Genomic DNA, 19,849 nt, shown 5'->3' with positions numbered 1-19,849 from the left:
AGCCACATGGAACTAGACATTCAGTACAGTCCCTATTGCTACCGGCAGGGCCGCCGCAAGGGGTGTGCGAACCGTGCGACCGCACGGGGCCTCGCGCCCCAAGGGGCCTCGCGCTATGGGCCGTTTTTTTTTTTTTTTTTTTTTTTTTTTTTCAATTTTTTTTTTTTTCAATTTTTTTTCTTTTTTTCCCTTATAAATATCAACAGTCACGTTCCATTACAGACCTAAATGTGTACTAGTCTGTGCATATCAATAAATATATGTGCAATGATGCGCGTGTCTGTTGTTCAATACAACTGCGTCAGACCAAGCGCAGACACAAGGTGCCCTGATCCAGACGGGTGGAGTTGGAACAAACTGTCACACAATGTCGAGAGAACGAGACAGATTCAGGAAATTTCCATCAGGGGATGAAAAAAGAAAAAAACGAAAGAAAATGGAAGAGTTTAATGCCTCTCTGAAAAGCTTGTTTGATAAATTTGTTACAAAAATCACCGATCCGACCGGGTCTCAAGCAGCCGTGAGGCCCTGCGTCGAGGCAAGCCCAGATGATGATGAGGCAGGGGAAGGTATCCAGTATTTTGCTAATTGGAGAGTTAAAATTGCGCATATAGACACCCGATCCGACCCGAAAAAAAACAAAAATTTCGCGCGCACTCGCAAAGCTCACGCGCAAGGGCCCCCCCCAGCCATTTCGCACAGGGCCTTGCAAATCTCCCAGACGGCTCTGGCTACCGGTTATCGTCTTAATCATATTTACGGTTCATACTGCAGATCAGTTTTTGTTTTGCTATGTTTTGTTTTGAGTGGCATTCACAAAATTTCTGTTGGTCTGCTCGACCACTGCCTCCCCCAGCCGTTGACTCAAGCAGTTCTTAGTTTCAACATGAACCAGCATATAAACCCTCAATGTCATGAAAACCTCACCAGACAACACATTCTCACTCGCATCTGACCGTAGGACTTTCCTCCGTAAGACTTGTTTTGGTTTTCCAATCAGCTGGAGATGAGTTTGTTAGGTTTCGCAGACACAACTTTTTTTTTCTCTCCCAGTTTGTTTATCAAGCTCCGATCAAAGCTTGACAAAACTGTTTAATTGGACTCCTTTCTTTGTCCCAGCATAGATGCACAAAAGGATAATTGATTTTCTGACTAAAGTATGTGAGACTCTACCACAATTAGTGGCAACTTGCCTGCTTTCATCTTGTTAGTATTGGGGTTTTCCAGTTTGACCCATTACGCCTCACACACCAAAACAACAGGTACATCTCCTGTTTACCCTGCAGCAGCAAATTACAACAACAGATTACATCTCTGTACATGTTGGACGTCCTGTACGCTGTCATTTTCTTTTCTAGGCCACTTCCAGTCCAGTTGTATGTTTACATGCAGGAGTAATCAGACTTTCAGAAGTTCAATTTAGATTCAATTTTATCAGGACTAAGATGTTTACATGCATTTTAAAACTTTCAATTGGACCAATGCAATGATTTGCGGTGTCCTGACATGTCGACATGTCTTTCAGCAGGCTTTTATATTGATTGTTGGTAGTGAAGCTTGGATTTCTATCAGCTTCCAGGTCATGTTGGTTTCCCTGGGTGGCTCCTGAGTTGTTCCTGTCAAGCCTGCTCTCTTCGCAAATTACATTTTGGGGTTTTTTTCACACCCCATACAAACTGAATTCAGATTACAGTAGCTTTTTCTCACACGCAGTTATTTAAATTAATGTAATGTTGCAGCCAAGGAAGCTTGTTAGATTAAAAGACATCTTACAACATTCACATCCACTCTATATAAAATCCGAGTGAGAGATTATTCATGTTTTGCCAAGCATGCATAACTTTAGCAGCCAAAAATAAATAAAATTGTGCACATCCAAATTAAGAAAACATAACATTTTGAATTTGCTGTCAGGAATTTCCCACGTAATGGGAGCTGCGTTAGCTTTAGATGGTAAAAGAGGATCATTATCTATATTTCATCCACTGCTCTAGGCTTAGCAACAGGAACCTGTGAGTGTGCCTCGGAGAGGATGCCTGAGGAAACTAATGTGGGCGGATTGTTGTCCTCTGGGTCTTGAAGGGTCTGGAGCTACAGCATATCTGTGGGTTTAGGATTATCAGAGGAGAGGCAGTGTGAGTGGGCAGATTCAGTGCTCATCCCTCAGAGGGAGGCCAGGGCAAAAACAGAGAAAAGAAAAGTGTTGGAGAGTGCAGCATGATGTGCAACAGTTGATCTAGGAATCGGTCCTGCCGCTGTATGTTTCACCCTGTGTGCTGGAAGTATCTTGTTTGATTTGTAAAGATTGTTTCCGTACTGAATAAAATGACTGTTTTCATGAGAATGACATCATGAATTAATACTCGTATCACAGCGTGCATCTCTGAACTGAGAGAAAAAGATAAACCATTGTAGGAAAGATAGCAGAGATAGACAGAATATTGGTGAAAGGAAATACTCAGATAATGGAAAGCATTTTTTGAAAAAAGGTATTTTTATTGTGATGCTAAATGAGGTGAAGTATACATTTTGGTTTGATTTGTCTGCTAGGTCATATGTCCTTTTATTTATTGAGATTTAGCGTGTTGTATGGGCACAGTAATGAACCATTTTATGTTTCATTATCCCTCCGACGATTCTTGCTCCGCGTCTGCAAACTTTCTAATTAGCTTAGGTCAAACATTCATACAGTTTTCGTCTAATTATCATTGCTTATTACAAAATGGACATTACAACAGGGCCGCAGAGGGATGAATCGATGTGGGTGTTTTTGTCGGTAGATGAACAGGTTTTATTTTCTCAATAAATATTTCTAAAGTTGAGAGTAATTGTAGAGGAAGACCTCTGAGAATATACAATGTCCGATATAATTGCTAAAACCTTATGAAAGCATTAAACCAATACACAAATAATTTGGTGACTTTTGTGTGGATTCAGTGGAACGTCGCGTCTACTCACATATGAAAGATACTCGTCCAAACTGGGACATCGCACGGTGACATGAATGTTATGACATCTTGAAAATGTTAAGTGTTATGAATAGGCCTTTTGTAAAATGAAAGTAATTATGTGTGTATAGTGTACACATTGTAGAAATGCATGAGTGTGTGTGTGTGTGTGAGTGTGCAGCCACTGTTCCCAGCAGGGAATAAAGGAAACTGCCATCTAACGTGGGAAGTTCTTTCATTAAGTATGAAATTTTAAATCCGCAGCGTGGGGCTTTTTTTCCCACCGGCCTAACGTCATGTTGTCAGTTTACTATTGTCGTCAGGCTCAGCGAGGAACTTGGTTATCAAAAATGAATGGCTGCACTTGGCCAACTGTATCTGCAGATGAAAAAGTACTGCCTTTTTTTCCTGAATTAGGCAATTAAACCATCCAACCCATCCTCTGCAGGCACCACAGCCATTTATCGTTACCTTCCTAGACTTAGCTAACCAGCAGTTGTTCAAATTCATGTCCCATTTTTTGTTATTGCATTAAACATTATGTTTTGAGAGATCGTGCAAACTCATCATGTGTGAGGAAAAATGACAATACATCAAGCCACAGCACGTGGTTTCTGTTCTTGGGTTTCTGGCATTTCCCTTCCTTTTCCTATATTTATGTGTCTGTTGTTTTGTTAGCTGGCTGGCTTTACTTCCTGTTTCCTTGTGAGATAAGTTCTGGTTTGACTTCACTTGTTTAAATAATAAAAAAAACAGCCATTCTTATCCCCTGGTTCCTTCTACAGTTTCCTGCTTTTTTGTTTTTCCCTAGGAATCTTAAAAAGGAGACGTCGTTGAATGTAGGAAGATGTTGGAGGTTTCAAGGGGTTCACTGGCATCCCTGGACTAGTAACCGCCACAATTAAGTTACTTTTTTCCCTTTACTTTGCAGGGATACACCTATACTGTCAGAGGAAAATTAAATAAAGTAGACAAAAAAAAAACCTTTTGGTAATTTAAAAAAGGTTATTAGGATGGAAATACTGAATACCTTCTGAGAAATAAAATAACTACCTATAAATATATAATCTTTGTATATAAGTAGAGTAATTTTACCTTCATTACAGAGTAATCATATTATTTTTAATTATTTTAAATCTTGAATATATAGGATGAGGTCATCAATATTTTTTTTAATTATAATAATATTAATTGTAATATTACATAAAAATACACTTTTACAAAATAATGTATTTGTTAACATGACATTTAGTTTCAAGATATACAATTTATTTAGATATTCAACTCACAGTTCAAATGTGTTTTACTGTCACATGTGGGGAAAAGGCAACAATTGACAGTTACCAAGCAACAGTGCTCTATTACAAACAATGAATAGAGAAAAATGAAGACCAGTCAGTCTCAATCAATGCGAAGGCAAGAGAAAACGGCTGAAACATTATGACTGTTAATTTAATAACAGAGAAAATAAATTCCTAGCACACTGCCCAAACCAGCAATAAACCAGTGCTCTTTGCCCTTTGAAAGTCAGCTTGGTTGTTGCTTTAGGACGTTAGGACATGTCTGTGGTTGGTCCCCGTCTAGGACGCTCAGGGTGAAAACCTCAGTTCACCTCCACACAGAGCACATTTCAAAGAGCGCATGTAATGTGCTGTGGCTAAAATGGGTGTAACAGGTGCAGCAGGTAGAAAGCAAACTCAGTGTTGCATGATATTCGAAAAGAAGAGAAAGATTTGCACCTGCCAGGTTTCACTTAATTTTCTGATGCATTCTAACCTTGTTCAAAATTAATCTGGAGAGGCTGCTCACTTTGCAGCTGCAGGAACTAAAGCAAGCTTTTGAGATAAGTGTGTACACACACAACTAAGAAGTGAGAATAGCAATGATCTGGATGAGAATCAAGTTTTGTTTCAACTCCTAACATTACAGTTAGAGAAAGAGCCGTCTTTACCTCAGTGAATACATGCGTGCATGTGTACACATGAAGTCTGTTTTTTTATTTCACACATTTTCTCCACCAGAGGAAGCTTCCCCGTCAACCAACTCACACCATGTGGGAGATCAACTCATCCCCTCTCAACATCAAAACAGATTTAATGTGTGGAAGAAAAGCAAAAGTGATTTGTGAAAATGGAGAAAGTGGAAAAAAGAAATGAGAGGGCTTTAGTGTAAACCAAAAGAGAGGAAAGGAGATATTAAAACTGCAGGCTTTTTTCAACTTTACAGACTCCATCTTCTTCCCTCTGCTCCTCACCCATCCAGCCTCTATAGTGTGTGCCCAGTGAAGGGGCACTATCATTTACCCCCACACTAATTAGAGCAGTCAGAACAGCAAACTCCACTTCACTCACCACCAGGTTCATAAATTGCATTTCATGTGTTTGTTATTTATTGCTGTTCTTTAATTGGAAAATGTATTTGGAGGAGCATCCGGGAGGTATGGTGAGATCTCTCCTTGTTGTCTTTTTCTGTAAATTAAATGATCATCCCTCTTCAGAGAATTTAACTTTTGTCTCTTTTGCCTTCACATTCTACAATTACCATTTAGCAAACCTGAGGTCCTCAAAAGCAAGTCAACCACACCTAAATTTTACCCCGAATTAGTAATTGTCATTTTGAATACATAAAACATACTGACAACTGTTTTGTGTACTTCAATGAATTAAAATTAAATTGTAAATTATCCTCAGAGAATAATTTTTTTTTCAGCCATTTTTTTTTCTCTGTAAAGACTTAGACATTGTTTTAGCTTGTCTGGATGTGTGAGATGCTGCTAATATCTTGTTGCAGCCATTTCCTCTGCAGGATGAAAGGTTTAAAGGTTCAGGCTCTTTAACACTCAGCCAGGCTCAAAATCAGCCTTGAGGAAAAGAAAGAGAGACAGGGAGGAAGCAGCGAGGAGGGAAAGATGGAGAATGAACCATTCTGACAATTGAGAGTGAGGAAGAGAGGAAGGAGTCAGAGGTGTTGGTGTGGGATGGTTTTGAACTGCGGAGGAAGCTGCTGGTTTATCAAGGAGCTTGTTTGTAATATTTGAAACCACAAGGTCTTCAAAATATCCAGCTGTGCTTAAACTCTGTTGATGGAAATGTTCATTGCCGCGGGATTTTCCCGCTCTCGCTCTTCAAAGCTACGCGCACCAGGAACAATATCCCGTTCGCCTCCAGCGTCTCAAGCTGGAATCAAAAGACATGTGAAGTGAATCTCTAAAATTTCAGTAAAAATTGCAACAAGCCTACAATACACATGCATAAATACCCCAAATATAAACTGCAAAAAATGTGCTTTGTTAATCACTATATGCTTATCATACTTAAGACTATCTATAAAAATGTTAATCTCCTATTGAAGCCTTGATATTCAAACATAAACCTGTGTCTGTTCAATCCAACTGCACACATGACAGCATTTCTGCTTGGCCAGGGTCACCTTTATGTGAAAGCAGGACTGAACTAAGTCATAACCATAGAATAAGTAAACGCTTTACGGCAACGGCAGCCTTAATGGTTATTCCCCTTCAAAGGGATTCACCTAATAGGTTTAGCTCCATTACCATCACAGATTTCTTATGAGGGACCACTTGTGGTCCGTGGTGACATATTACACCATTTCTCTGTTCTGTGTATAGTAAAGGCGTGTGCTAATTTGAATAATGTTGCAGCAACGCACAGCAGAAGGTGCCGATCGGTTCCAGTGGATCTTAATCTCGAGTACATCAGTGTGAATAATGTGTCTACCCGGGGTTGAGAGGCGGCGGTCAAAGGGTAAAGGTTGTTATGGGGAGGAGTTGAGGAATGTTCTCAAGCAGAGGTGCTCCATAAATCCTGCTCATAATTGTTTCCCTTCTCGATGTGCAGTCTTGCTCCATAAAGGGGCAAAGCCAAGGGTGCTCTAAATGTCAGGGGAGCGGCGCGCTGATGAATTACCTTTTAAAGATATCAGGCGCGTTTCAGGTGAAAGATGAGGCCAGCGAAGTGCTCTTAGACCCCGTCTGACTGTGTGAGCATATTTACCCCCCAAGGGAAATTTGTCTTTTTATCAACTGTCCAGAGAAGTCACAGCATATCCTAACTGAATAAATCAAAGAGAATTAGTTTGCTGTGTTCTCTTATCTCTGATGTGCCGGTTTTTCTTCAGAGATCTCCTGCAGATATGCATTACTGAGTAGGATTGTGTGTGTGTGTGTGTGTGTGTGTGTGTGTGTGTGTGTGTGTGTGGGTGTGGGTGTCTCACATATGACTGGTTTTACAAGCTGCCAGCATAAATATATATAAACACTACTTTGCTTCTTATCAGCCTTTATTCAGAGATGCAAAATGACCAACATTAAGGTGGAAATAAAGGCCCCCACGTCACAGCTGTTCAGATTAGTTATATATGTGTAATGTGTGCATAAGTATAAATATTTGATGATCCGTCTTGCTCAGCCAGGGTTTGCCTTGATATTGCTCTATGTAGCTGATGGAGGTGGTTTTAAAGATGGGTTGCAGGTTGTCTCTTTGCCCTTGGCCTGTCTGGGACAGCTATCATTACAGACCCAGTGCCTCTCCAGATAAGAACACCCAGGACTCCTCTGCACACAGGCCGCTGCTGCAGCAACCTGCTGTGATGGCTCATGCTTAAAGGATAATACTTTTTTTTTTACACATTAATCAGATCTGCTCTTTGACCATGGAGCATTGCTTGGCCGAGATGAAATTGAAAAGCGTGGTTTGGGTCCCTGATAATCTCCACACAGTGAATTTCAGTCACTGGTCTCACTGAAATGCTTCAAATGCAGCAAGTTTGGGCTTTTATGAAGATCTCCGTCTTATTCAAACCCGCAGCTTCGTCATGCCATCTGGACTCTTGGAAAATGTAAATGTTATTATGAGAGATAAAGCTCTTGCTCGCAAAAATCAAGTCCTATGCAGTGCATTTCATACCGTCGCTGGTGCCACCTATTAAACTGTAATCCACAACTTGTTCAACAAGCAAGACATAAAATTAGGAAAATAATGTGAAAATGCATCAAATAGTCAAATCTTTAACCAAGTCATCTATGCAATTTTCATTTTAGCATTTTATAGTGAACCTTGTTTTGTAGTGTTTCTTTTTTTTTTTCTCGGCTCTGCCCTTGTGGGCAAGAAATTGCTTTTTTTTCTATGCTCTGAAAGCAGCTACTCACTCGTGTTAATTTCTCTGTTTCTTTCCATCAATCACCACCACCCGAGATGGATTTTTGCACATTTACGCTCACTTGTAGGCCTGCCTCTATCCTCCCCCATTCTTCCTCTGTGTTTGTGTCTGTAAAATTTGAGGGGGGGGGGAATACGCAGAGAAGCTCTGCGTATTGACGGCGGTAATTTGGCTTTCATGTGCTCTGTCCTCCAGACACTGCTTAGTGCGGCTGTTTGGGCTGTGCCAGCACACTCTGGTGTTATTTTGCATTCATTTGTTTTTAGAGGATGACAGAAAGTAATAATACTTAGCTCTTGCTTTGAGTTGTAGTTTTGGAAAGACTTTGGCATGATGGAACAAGGCTGTCAGATGAGCGCATTAAAACAATATTTTGATTTGAGGCTATGTTATGCAGTAATATTCTTATTGTCTTATTTATTTTTTATTTTTTTTAAGAATCACTTACCTCACAGTTAGACAGGTGAATGTAAAATGAAAGAAAGGGAATTTCAAATCCTACCTATAAACTAAGGGCCTGTCAGGGATTTAGCTGTAATTGAAAAGCATGGGAAAACTGGATAATGATCATTTATTTGTGTAAAATTCAAATGCAGGGTTAAGAACGGCTGGACTCGTCTGTTCGGAGGCTTATCTAGCGCTGGTTGGCTGAGTAATTAAATCAGAGAAGCGAGTGAAGTTTTCTGCAGCTCAGCGCCTCGTCTTGTTTCCTCTTTAATCAGGTGGCTATTAAACCTCTGATTGCACTCCACATCTTCTGACTTCAGCTTAGCTATTTAACAGAGACTGAAAGCATTTTTTTAGTCTGTGTGTGTGTGTGTGTGCCTGGGTGTCTGTGCTACTGCATATTGGTCAATTGGAAGGATGCTTATAAGTACAGAAAGATTTATTAAGAGTACAAATGGAAGAAAGACAAGGGCCATGCAAATGCAAGTTACAAGAGCATGAGACAGAAAGGGATGACAGATGTTGATGGTTGGTGCTGGGTTTTTCCAGCACCTGCTGCATATTATTCCTCTTATTGTTAACTAGATGATGAATGCCTCTTATCCATCACTGTCATGTAAGATATCTGTGACCTTCCAGTTTAACTCTGAACACACACGTTAATGCAAGTGGTTGCCGTGCTTCTTCTATTTCCCTTTCACCTTTTTCTCCAAGTAGGAACAAGAATAGTTTATATTACTCTGTGATCAGAAATTCAGCTGCGGCCTCTTCCCCTGCATGCTGAGAGTGACATACGCTGCGACCCTCCTTCAAGGTGATCTCTGCTCTGTGCTCCGCAGAGATCACACAGATTAAACGAATGCCGCGCTCAGGCGGCTTTCGGTGGCTAAGCTGTCCGCATGCATCCATCCTGATGCATTTAACTTACTTCTGCAGGCACGGACAAGGTTGTTCAGCAATGATAGTCCACCTTTGGGTCTGTTACAGAGAAAAAGGCATGTTGGAGTCGAGCTTGTCTTTCCTATTGTTTATGTATAGATTAATGGATGTTATAATGAGACTTTCTTTTTGTATCTTAACAAGTGCAAAAAAAATCTAATAAACATATTGTAATTGAAACAAACAGTTTTCAACATATGTACAGTAGCTCTTTTCCCTGATGGATGATGGTCACAAGCTTATCGGAAGTTTCCTTTTCACTAAACAAAAGGTGTATTTTGAGTTGTGCTCATGGTTAGAAAACAAGTAGTATCTTCTTCTAACGCAAATCACTTCATTGTTTGTGTTTCTCTCTGCCTATTTTCCAATAGCCCCCGTCATCCTAAATGAATTAAACTGGACCCAAGCACTGGAGAGGGTCTTCATTGAAAACCGGCGGGACGACAGCTCTCTACGCTGGCAGGTGTTTGGCAGTGCCACAGGAGTGACGCGATACTACCCAGGTGGGCTGCAGGCCACAGTCTGATTTATAGCTCAAAGCGAGATAAAGTCTAAATTGTCACGACGGGTCCTCAGCCACAGGACATTGGCAATCTCTTATCAGATGGCTCGACGAGTAAATTTATAGAAATTATGAATTCTTTGATCTTATCTAATCAGGAAATATCCTGCAGTGCACCGTTCAGCCTTTAACCTTTTTTTTCCTGCTCCTTCCAGCCACTCCATGGAGGGCACCCAACAAGATCGACCTGTATGATGTCCGCAGAAGACCGTGGTAAGTGCTAGTGGTGCGACAAGTCAGCACCAATGCAAGATGCTCAAAGCATGCCCTGCCATCACAATGCATCATGCTGTTAAGCGTACTATTCAATGTGCAGCCTGCCTCCCTGCCTTCGTCTCACCTCTTGTCCTGCTACTAAACATTTCACACACCTATCAAATCATATTAACCAGCAGTGACTTACTGAGATTGGGCTCAGTCTAAAATAAACACTGGAATAATATAAAGTAACTTCAGTAGCAAATAGAAGGATGAAATGAAAAAAATAGCTAAAATTCTCAGCAAGCCAGACGGCTGCAAAGGAAAACAGACCAGTGGCTATGTGAAACAATATCTATTGTGGAAGCACCAGTACAGATAAAAACATACTTTGTTGCAATACGTGACGTAGATGAGAAGATGTCTGCACCAAGGACACAACAAAAGTTGGACTTGCATTTACAAAGTCATCTAATAAATCCTTTAGTCGCATCTGACAGCCCCTCGCTTTGCTTGCTCTTTTTATCTCTTTTGTAGTTTTCATCCAAATGCTTTTTTTTATTCATTTATTTATTGCATTTTTATATATATTTATATGTTTCTCACTTGCTGTGGGGATGTTGTGACACACCTTTACAGAGGTCTTTAAATAACATGGCCAAGAATTCATATTATCTTCTATTTCTCAAATAAAGCTTATTTCTTTTTTTATATATACTGTATATTATCCCGATTCTTTTCCCCATTTTATCACCCAGTGCTCCTACCTAAGTGACAGTCCTGGGACAGCTTATTTCTTAATCATTACATACTGCACAAACTAGGACCTGGTCTGCTTTTACTGTAAATGCTAAATTATGTTACTGCTATGGATTACTATGTTTTTGAAAAATTGAATACATTTAGTAGTAGCTGTACGTGTTTGGCATTAGCAGTTTTGTTCTGTGCAATACTACAAATATGATTGCACACATAAAAATACTAATATAGTTATCAATATATATGTGCAATGTAGCTGGAGTAAAAATTAAAAAATTGGCAAATACATAGAAGCTGCATTGGCTTGCCTAAATTATTTTTGAAATGTTTTCAATAATGACTCTGAATGTGCTCTTAATCAGCACAAACAGTAATGCATGTATATTGCTGTTACACTTTTTTATTAGTTTCTTAATAAACCTGCTATCATCCTCATCATTTTGTGATATGGAAGCCATTTCCATATTCAGGTTCCTAGGTTAGGAGCTTTAGAGCTTCAAGTAAATATGATGTGGCCATGGCTCTGTAGTGCTACAGTTCCTGTCTTTGTAAATAATGTTGCTATGAAGTTTATAGTTTTATTTGGATCCCCATTAGCTGCAGCAAAACTGCAGTGTATGAATGTGAATAACCATAAGCTCAAGCAAGCTCCAAGTAAAACGTAAGAGAAATGTGATGAATTTGAGCTCGATATTCTAAAGTTTGACTTTATTATAGAAGATTGAAAGTAATGCCAGGATGACTGAAATGACATCCATGCAAAATGTTCAAAATTCAGGTCCAATTTGCTGAAGTTTTGGAGTGTATTGTTCTTTTTTTTTGTGGACTCCTATAAAGTCCTGAAAGCTGGATTAGAGCAGAGAAATATATCAGAGTAGAGCGAAAGGACCAAAACTTGTAGAGACGCCACTTCCTATTGTTGAGTTCGCAGCACCGCTGCTGTCTTGAAACTGTACCGTGATCTGTTCTGAGTCCAAACACACGCTGCGAACGCCTCTGGAGTTTAATTAATGTGTTATAATAGAGCCAACAGCCCGTGTCCATTCAATTGTTTGCCTTTTATTGTTAAATTGGAAATAATTTTAGGTAATTTCATCTTTATAATTATTATAATTTCTGCTCTATGTACAAATATTTTAATTCATAATATGTTCTTACTTCACTGCACCACACAGATTAACATTCTGTATGTATCAGTGCAGGGTTAAAGATGCTTCCAACAAATTCTTTAGTAAAATTGCGTTTTTATAAAGGTTATGATTTTAGGCTTAAAGTCTGCCTGTGTTAAAAACTAAAACTGGAAAAATGTTCCAGCAGTTCAAGCCAACTAGTATCCTTCAACCTTTTTTATTTATTTTTCTTCGCTGATAAAATTTATGTGTGACCGCAGTTCAAAAAGATGATTGCTTAACAGAATAAAAGCCTTTTCCACACAGTTTTTATCTCAGTAAATTATATAAAAATAAATAGGAGAGAAACAAAAAGTGGAACTGGAAAAAGCGGAGCTCTTCACCACTTCACCTCCTTCACCCGCCCACCCAAGCTTCCTGTCCACCTTTACACTTGCAATCCACCTGCAACTGTCACATCGGGTTTGTGGCAGCCCTGTCTGTTGCCTGGTTACAGATTGGAGTGAACTGGACATAATAATGACAGCAGTGTTGATTAGACCTGACCCCATTTTCCATCTCGGTCTTCGGCCAGCTCAAATTGAGTGGCTGTTTGAGGTCAGGCCAATCTGGCAGATGAAATCAACAAGCTCCACAACCAAACAAACACAAAGCAGGAACACCTCTGAATTCTGTTGAAGTTTGCATGAAAGTCAAGATACCACATGAATATCTCTAAGTGATGCAAAGACTGAATTTGGTGATAATCATCTGTATAATACAAGTAAAATCAGCCATGAGTGGAGTTTAATGAGCCACTCAAGGTTCAGTTTATCAAACTATAAAGACACAGAAATAACAGCGCTCCCATCCCAATTACCCAGTACTGTCTAAAGGAAATGACAGTGAAACAAGATAAATTTATATTCCATTACAGCCCCTTTTTAAAAGCACCACCTGAAAAACAGCAAAACAAATACAAGGTTGAAATATATTTAAAAAAACCATTAAAAACATGCTTTTTATGGTGCAAAGATTAGGTTATGCTGTCCCCCGTGGATTAAGACATACAAAAAAGGCACATGTGCTTTGATTATAACTACCTCCAGAAATATAAGGGAGAGTGTGAATTCTGTCTTTTAATCATTTAATGAAAAGATGTATCTCTCTGCATGTAAGTGATGGGTGGAGCGTCTGATTAAGTTCATATCACAAAAAAGCTATAATTTTACCACCTCCGTGCATCTGCATCCTTGAGACTAACAAGATGTTGACTCATAACTTTATTCAGTCAACAACAGGAGAAAGACTCCCTAGTGCAGCACAAGACATGAAATGCTGCAAACGCTAACTAATGTGCTGTAGGACAAGTTAAAACATTGATCCTGCGTCTGATCTGACAGTTCATTACCCGAAGTACACCAGTGTTTAATTTTCTTACACATGTTGTGACTGGGAGATTTGCAGGAGAAAAGAAGGAACAATAAATGAGGACGAAAGTTGAGCAGCAGCAGCATGGATGGTGGAGGTGTATTTTTGAGTTAAGGGACATCTTGTCACCTCCTCCATACTCCGTGTTTGTCACTGTCATTGTGTTGAGCCTTTCCTCATGCTGCAGTTTGAGACGTTCCGGTGGCCTGTTGCTTAGTAACTCGTGCCAAAGTGGAGCTGCGTGGCGGGGCCAGGGAAGGCTGCGCCATGGTTGTGTCAGGTCAGACTTGTGTGATTATAGTCTAACATGCTGTCACCCTGACTGACATTCTCTCGAGAGGTCGGCCAATCACCTACATTACAAAAGCCGCGTTCAGGGGTTAGATAAGCCTGTCATGTGTGCTTCCATGACAGTGCAGTAGATATCACCATCAGTTACAGAGACAGCAGCACAAATAACAATATACGGATTCATGCAAGGCATCGTGGTTACATAAAGGCATAAGATTAACACTAGGTATTAGTGGAACGGAAATCTGAATTCCTCTTGATTTTTTTGTCTATGGACCTTAAAACAATGAATACATTTTGTGCTTTTTTATATTATTTTTAAAAGAGAATTTTAGGACACATTGTAGTGTCTCAAATTTGATTATCCGGCTCCCTTTTTCCAATTTAGCAAGCAATTTCTCTTTTATTAGTGTGTTTCTGGTTACCCATTACTGACCAAAGTCAAAGATGATCGTTTTCTGCAACGTTGTCATTGATTGTCAACTGAGATTTGAAGATGTACGTTCTGTTGAGAAATTATACGTGTGGTAACAAGGAACAAATTACTGGATAGTGGTGGGACTTAAAACATAGTTTACCAGTAAGACAAAGCTGCTGGAGCAAAACTCCTGAGGGGGCTGAACTGATTTCCTGGTCAATAAGCACAGGTTGCTTGATAATTCATCTTTGATCTGTAAAGGCTTAAAACTTACCGCAACTCATTATCATTTGAGTTTGTGTTTGCATGAAGCAATAAGGTACATCTCAGAAGGTGAAGGTTTGTCAGTGCTGATACCCCTTACAACAAACTAAATATCTCTGTTCATTTTGAGACAAAGTAAGCCTTTATTCCAGAATACATTAATTGTATTGATCAAATGAGTCCAATCGACTACAAATTCACACCTACAAAATTGAATGAGATTGTGACCAATTTTTTACACATAAAAAACAAAAGCTTTTTTTTTTTTTTAAAAAGACACAGGCTGTCTACTACATCCTAGCGCAATGCTGCAGGCTATTTTCCTCTCATGAAATTCACAGATCCATCAAATCATATTGGCTGACATGCCAGCTAGATACTCGGCTGCACAAACGCCAGTAAAGCAAGCGGAATACATTGATCGAATCACGGGGGCGCGCTTCTGTAATATCTGACGCTGTCTCTTAGAAGGATCCTTCAGTCAAAAACAATGTTTTTCTAGCCAGGGTGGTTGTTGTGGCCACAATTCCTTCCCAGTTTGTTGTACGATAGACTTGTAATTTTACTAGGAGTGCAGTTAACCAGACCAGAGCTGACCAGGTGGTCTTCAGAGCAGGAAAAAAGGGGCAGCTTGCCTCCACAGATGGGCTTCCTCTCTCTCTCTGCTCCCCCACCAACACCTTCAGAAAATTAATGGTCCAGTCAGCGCACTTAATTGTCTCCAATCACTCTGACATTAATTATTAGAATTTTTCCATTATTACGTGTGTTCATTTTATCAGAGAAAGCAAAGCAGAAGGTGAGGCAAAGGAGATGGAAAAGTAAAAGGGTGAAGAGAGGAATAGGCAGAGACAGGCATGGAGTTCTGTTCGTCAAGCGTTGCAAAGATCCCATTACCTCCCAGGTTCACAACAGCATGTAGCCCATATCACATATTGATTTCTTCAAAAAGTCAATCCAACCTCGTTATAAATATTATGACTGCTGGTCAGTCCTTGAAGTTTAGGCTCCCTAAAGCTCTATTTCCAATATCCAGAGCCTTGAGATTTAGCTCCTCCTTTTATTCCCTTCACACCACTTCAGGCTAAAAACTGAGTCAGAAGACAGTGCAATCGTTATTGCTCAAGGTGAGACAAGGGTTTACAAATCTGAGCAGAGGGGTCCAAAAAAAGGGCAAAGATTAGGAAACAGCATAATTCTCATTAATCAGTATGTGTGACTAATATTAAGCAGGACAAGCGAATATACACCAGAGAAAAAAGGTAGTACGTTTCCTGGCATAACCGAAAATATCGAAATGTGAATCTTGGTTCCGACACTTCCAATAATCAACACAAAGTGGAATAAATAAGCGCCAGACAACATCTCTTTCTCCTGCAGGCTCTCTGGGAGCCGTCCTCCTATATTTTTATCTTAATTCAATCTTTATTCGTCTGCCACATCCACAGGAGCACCAAGAGAGCAGCAGTCCATAAAATAATAAGCCCATCACCACAACACAAATCCGCACACATCCACTACCACTTTCTCAGTGTTTTAAACAGTTCTCCCATTATGCTGCGCTTACTCTCCTTGTTTTTTTCTTTACACGATAAATGTTTATTAGAACTGTCGTCGTGAAGAAAATTCACACGTGCGTCATGCTACATGCATCTCTTGCATGTTGCAGAAATGAAGTGGAATATTCCTCAGTTTTAAATGTAATACAGAACATTTTGGCGAATGGGTCAGGGTGCATAAACACAATCTCCTGAGAGTTAGCCCCCCGGCGCAGTTAATGTATTGATTTAAAATCGTGGTGCCATGATAAAACTATTTCATGAATTCCAATGAGTTTTCTTTACCAGCCTGTTACAAAAGGAGGCAAAACACAATCACCACAATGCAAAGTATAGTGTTATATGCATTGCTTATATAATGCATTTCTTTTAGATTTATTTCAGGAGTTTATGTGCATTTTGAGGATGGGGGGGCTGCGAAGGTTGCTGCTCTAAACTGCCTTCAGTGTGAACCTGTTCCACGTCAATTTTGAGTTCACACCTACCTGGCTTTATTTTGATATTATCACACACATGTTAGTGACGGTGTGAACACATTTGTATAACAGTGTAAATGATTTATATTGAGACAATATATTATGGGATTTTATAGCCATTTGAGCAGTTATTGCAGTCGTATACAGATTTATACGTTGCTATATTTGATTTATAAAATATAACAAAATATAACAGCATTTGCCACCTAAACGTCAACAGTTGCATGTGTATAAGTGATAAGGTTGTGTTTATAAATGAACATTATGTTGTAAAGCTATTCACCAGAAGAATGTGTGAATTTTCATTTGTATCTTTGTATTGACAGTCTCTTCTAAATAACACTCTAAAACCAAATCAAAGTCAATTTTAAATCCAGGCACGTAGCAAAATTTAGGGCAAGGTAGAGTTTGCAAGATTTGGAGCTCATAGCCACAAGGTGAGAGGTTTAATCCCCAGGCTGCATTACTGTGGAGCTCCTTTGCTGGATTATCTCAGATAAGGAGGGTATTTTGTTTCTCTGAATGTTAGTGCCAGTACTCAAAATTAATAGAGGAATTCGTATAACAATTTCACCAGAGGTGGATGTGATTAGCTCATTTGGTTGATCCAGATCTGGTTCTGATAATTCTTTAGTGCTAGCAGTATAGTATGAAGTCCCAGGTGACTCCCCAATACGCTGATCTGAGTGAAGAAGAGCTGATACATCATTATGTGAAATACAGCATTGAAATATAACATTGTCAAGAGTGTTGATGATTCTTTACCAGTAGCGAGATGCTCCGTGAAAGATTTTAGAGAATGGTCAGAGAGGCCACAGGCTGCTACGTTGTGTCTGCCGTTTTGATGGTTCTGTCGTGGGTGGACAGAACGGGCGACGGGCCTCTCTTCAGCACCAGCCAAGCCCATCTGCTTGTCACCTGGCCTTGGCATGCAGGAGACTGGGTAATGACAGGGAAAGAATGGCATCAGTGGGCAGAAGCTGAGAGGTAATTACTGACTGGAATCCATGCAGAAACAACACATCTGGATCCATGATTCAAAATGTGGAGAAATTATACACTGATACTGGCCTCAATTCATGTTTTATATCTGCCAGATATATCAGCCACAAGACTGAAAATCCTTGACTCCATCCCTCTGATCCTGATGTTTTCTGCTTAGAGGCAGAGACAAAATTCAGTTGTGCTTCAGGCGATGAAAAAGGAAGCGGAAGAGAGGGGTGCTGATACACCAAGACAATCTGTGTGGAAGATCAGCCATGGCAGCACGATCGCTCCGGCTTTATCCCGACTCTTGTGCCTCTCCTTCTTACTCCATCACTGCTCACACATTCTTCTTAAACCCCCATTACTGCTGATCAATGCTGCCTCTTTTGGAGTCGCAGAGAAATTATCTGGCTGAAGGTAATATTTTCTCAGCATATTTTCAAGCTTTCACAATTGTGAGATTTTACATTTGCACAGGACCTGTAATGACTGAGTAATAGTAGTATATATCATCTTATAATTAACATTTAGCGCCTTCAGAATAACTCCAAGTCCCATTAAAGGGGCATTCTCCCTGACGAGAAATAGACTGACCACAGAAGTTAATGAAATCCAGCAGTTGGTTTGTGAGCGTCAACCGCCACCAAAATGACCCTCCTTGACTTTCCAGATGAGGTGATTCTCTCCACGAGCCTGGGGGAGTTTAAATGTGGGCCACGTTCTGACCAAGCTTCAGTTTTGCATCGATGATCATTTTCACAAACCCTGTGTGCTCAAAAGAAAGGAGCCCCCCACTGTGTGGAGTCTCGCTTCCCTTCTCCGCTCCCTCACCGCCTCAAATTAAGATTTCAGTAATTAAATTGATAAAAGTCATGCATGCCTACATGCCTCATGGTTCCAGACCTGATTTCCTTCGCCACACAGTTGTGGAGAGATGTAGAAGTTCTACCTTTGATGTGGCATTCTTTATTATTGAAAATAATTGGATTCTCCCTCCTCCTTCTGTCTTTGGTTCACACACATGCATTTTGCCTATATTCACTCTGGGCATGCTCAGTTAATCGACCTCTGCTGAAGCAATCCCTGCTTCCATTTAAGTTTTCCAGGCAAGTGGAACCCATGGCTGTGTCTGAAAAACAGAACCGAGCTGTCCAGGCAGTGCCCTGGTCAGAGGTCAGCAGATGTGGACAGAGTACTCGACCCCAGTACTTGAGTAAGAGTACAAATACTACTGGTCAAAATTTACTCCGTTACAAGTAAAAGTAGCTCAGTCAAAATATTACTCAAGTAAGAGTAGAAAAGTACTTGCTTTTAAAGGTACTTAAGTATCCAAAAGTAAATGCTTTTAAATTTACTTTAAGTAAGAGTAAGAGTAAATTTCTTATTTTCCACATCAGTAAATTACTGTATTTTTTCTAAATTAATTCAAGGATCTTTTAACTCTTGTTTCTGAGAATTCGATGTTGAGTTGTTGAAAGCAGAGAGGTAGTTCTGCTTCGGCAGACACAATAAACATTTGAAAATAAATGTCTGTGGTTTGTCTGTGCCCTCGTTTTTTACTCGGTCGAACTCAAACATTGAGTTAAGATACGGCCAAGGATTTTGTGAAAGTCCCTGCTCCGAGTCCGGCTCATTATCAGACTCAGACGACTCAGCGGATTGTCTTTCTTCTCCTGACGCAGGCGTAGCCATTGTTGCGGCTCTGTCTTGACAAACGCTGGCTACTTTGGCGGTATCGTTTTGAGGAGGCTTGACGTATTTCCGCTTTACGTACATCCCAGTGGAGAGCGTGCACTGTGATAGGTCTCCTCCTTTGACAAAAACAGCCAATAGGATTTTAGGGAAGAAGAAAAAAGAGCAGACCTGAAAGTAACGAGTACTTTTCAGCCTTCCTAGAAATTTACTCGAGTAAAATTAAAATTTTTGTCTTGGAAATGTATTCAAGTAAGTAAAGTAAGTAAAGTAAATTTTATTTATATAGCACCTCTCACAGAGAGAAACTCACAAAGTGCTTTACATACAGAAAAAACAGTAAAAACATGAGGTAATTAAAAAGCTGCACAATGTGTCTGCACAACAAACAGAAAAGAAAGAAAGAAAAAGACAAAAAGAAAAGAAACAAAAATCATAATACATCAATAAATGCCTGCTCAAAAAATAGCGTTTTTAATTTGTTTTTAAAAATGTCCACAGATGTTGCATCTTTCAGGGCTTGTGGGAGCATGTTCCAAAGATGTGGAGCAACTGCTTGGAAAGCCCTGTCACCTTTGGTTTTTAGATTTG

The 19,849-nt window shown here is 39.9% G+C and overlaps 1 protein-coding gene across 5 annotated transcripts in view; it reads left to right on the top strand.

Moving 5' to 3' along the window:
* cacna2d2a (calcium channel, voltage-dependent, alpha 2/delta subunit 2a) overlaps positions 1-19,849 on the top strand; it is a 175,014-nt gene that overhangs the window by 120,364 nt on the left and 34,801 nt on the right. For all 5 annotated transcript variants that reach the window (XM_061727338.1, XM_061727340.1, XM_061727336.1 and 2 more), the window contains 2 exons: positions 9,884-10,015; positions 10,230-10,287. In XM_061727338.1, the coding sequence (XP_061583322.1) occupies positions 9,884-10,015; positions 10,230-10,287 (190 nt within the window). The remainder of the gene's footprint in view (positions 1-9,883; positions 10,016-10,229; positions 10,288-19,849) is intronic.

The sequence above is a fragment of the Cololabis saira genome, chromosome 8 (genome assembly GCF_033807715.1).
Source record: "Cololabis saira isolate AMF1-May2022 chromosome 8, fColSai1.1, whole genome shotgun sequence".
NCBI classification, from domain to species: domain Eukaryota; kingdom Metazoa; phylum Chordata; class Actinopteri; order Beloniformes; family Belonidae; genus Cololabis; species Cololabis saira.
This window is presented reverse-complemented; position numbering and strand designations above follow the sequence as displayed.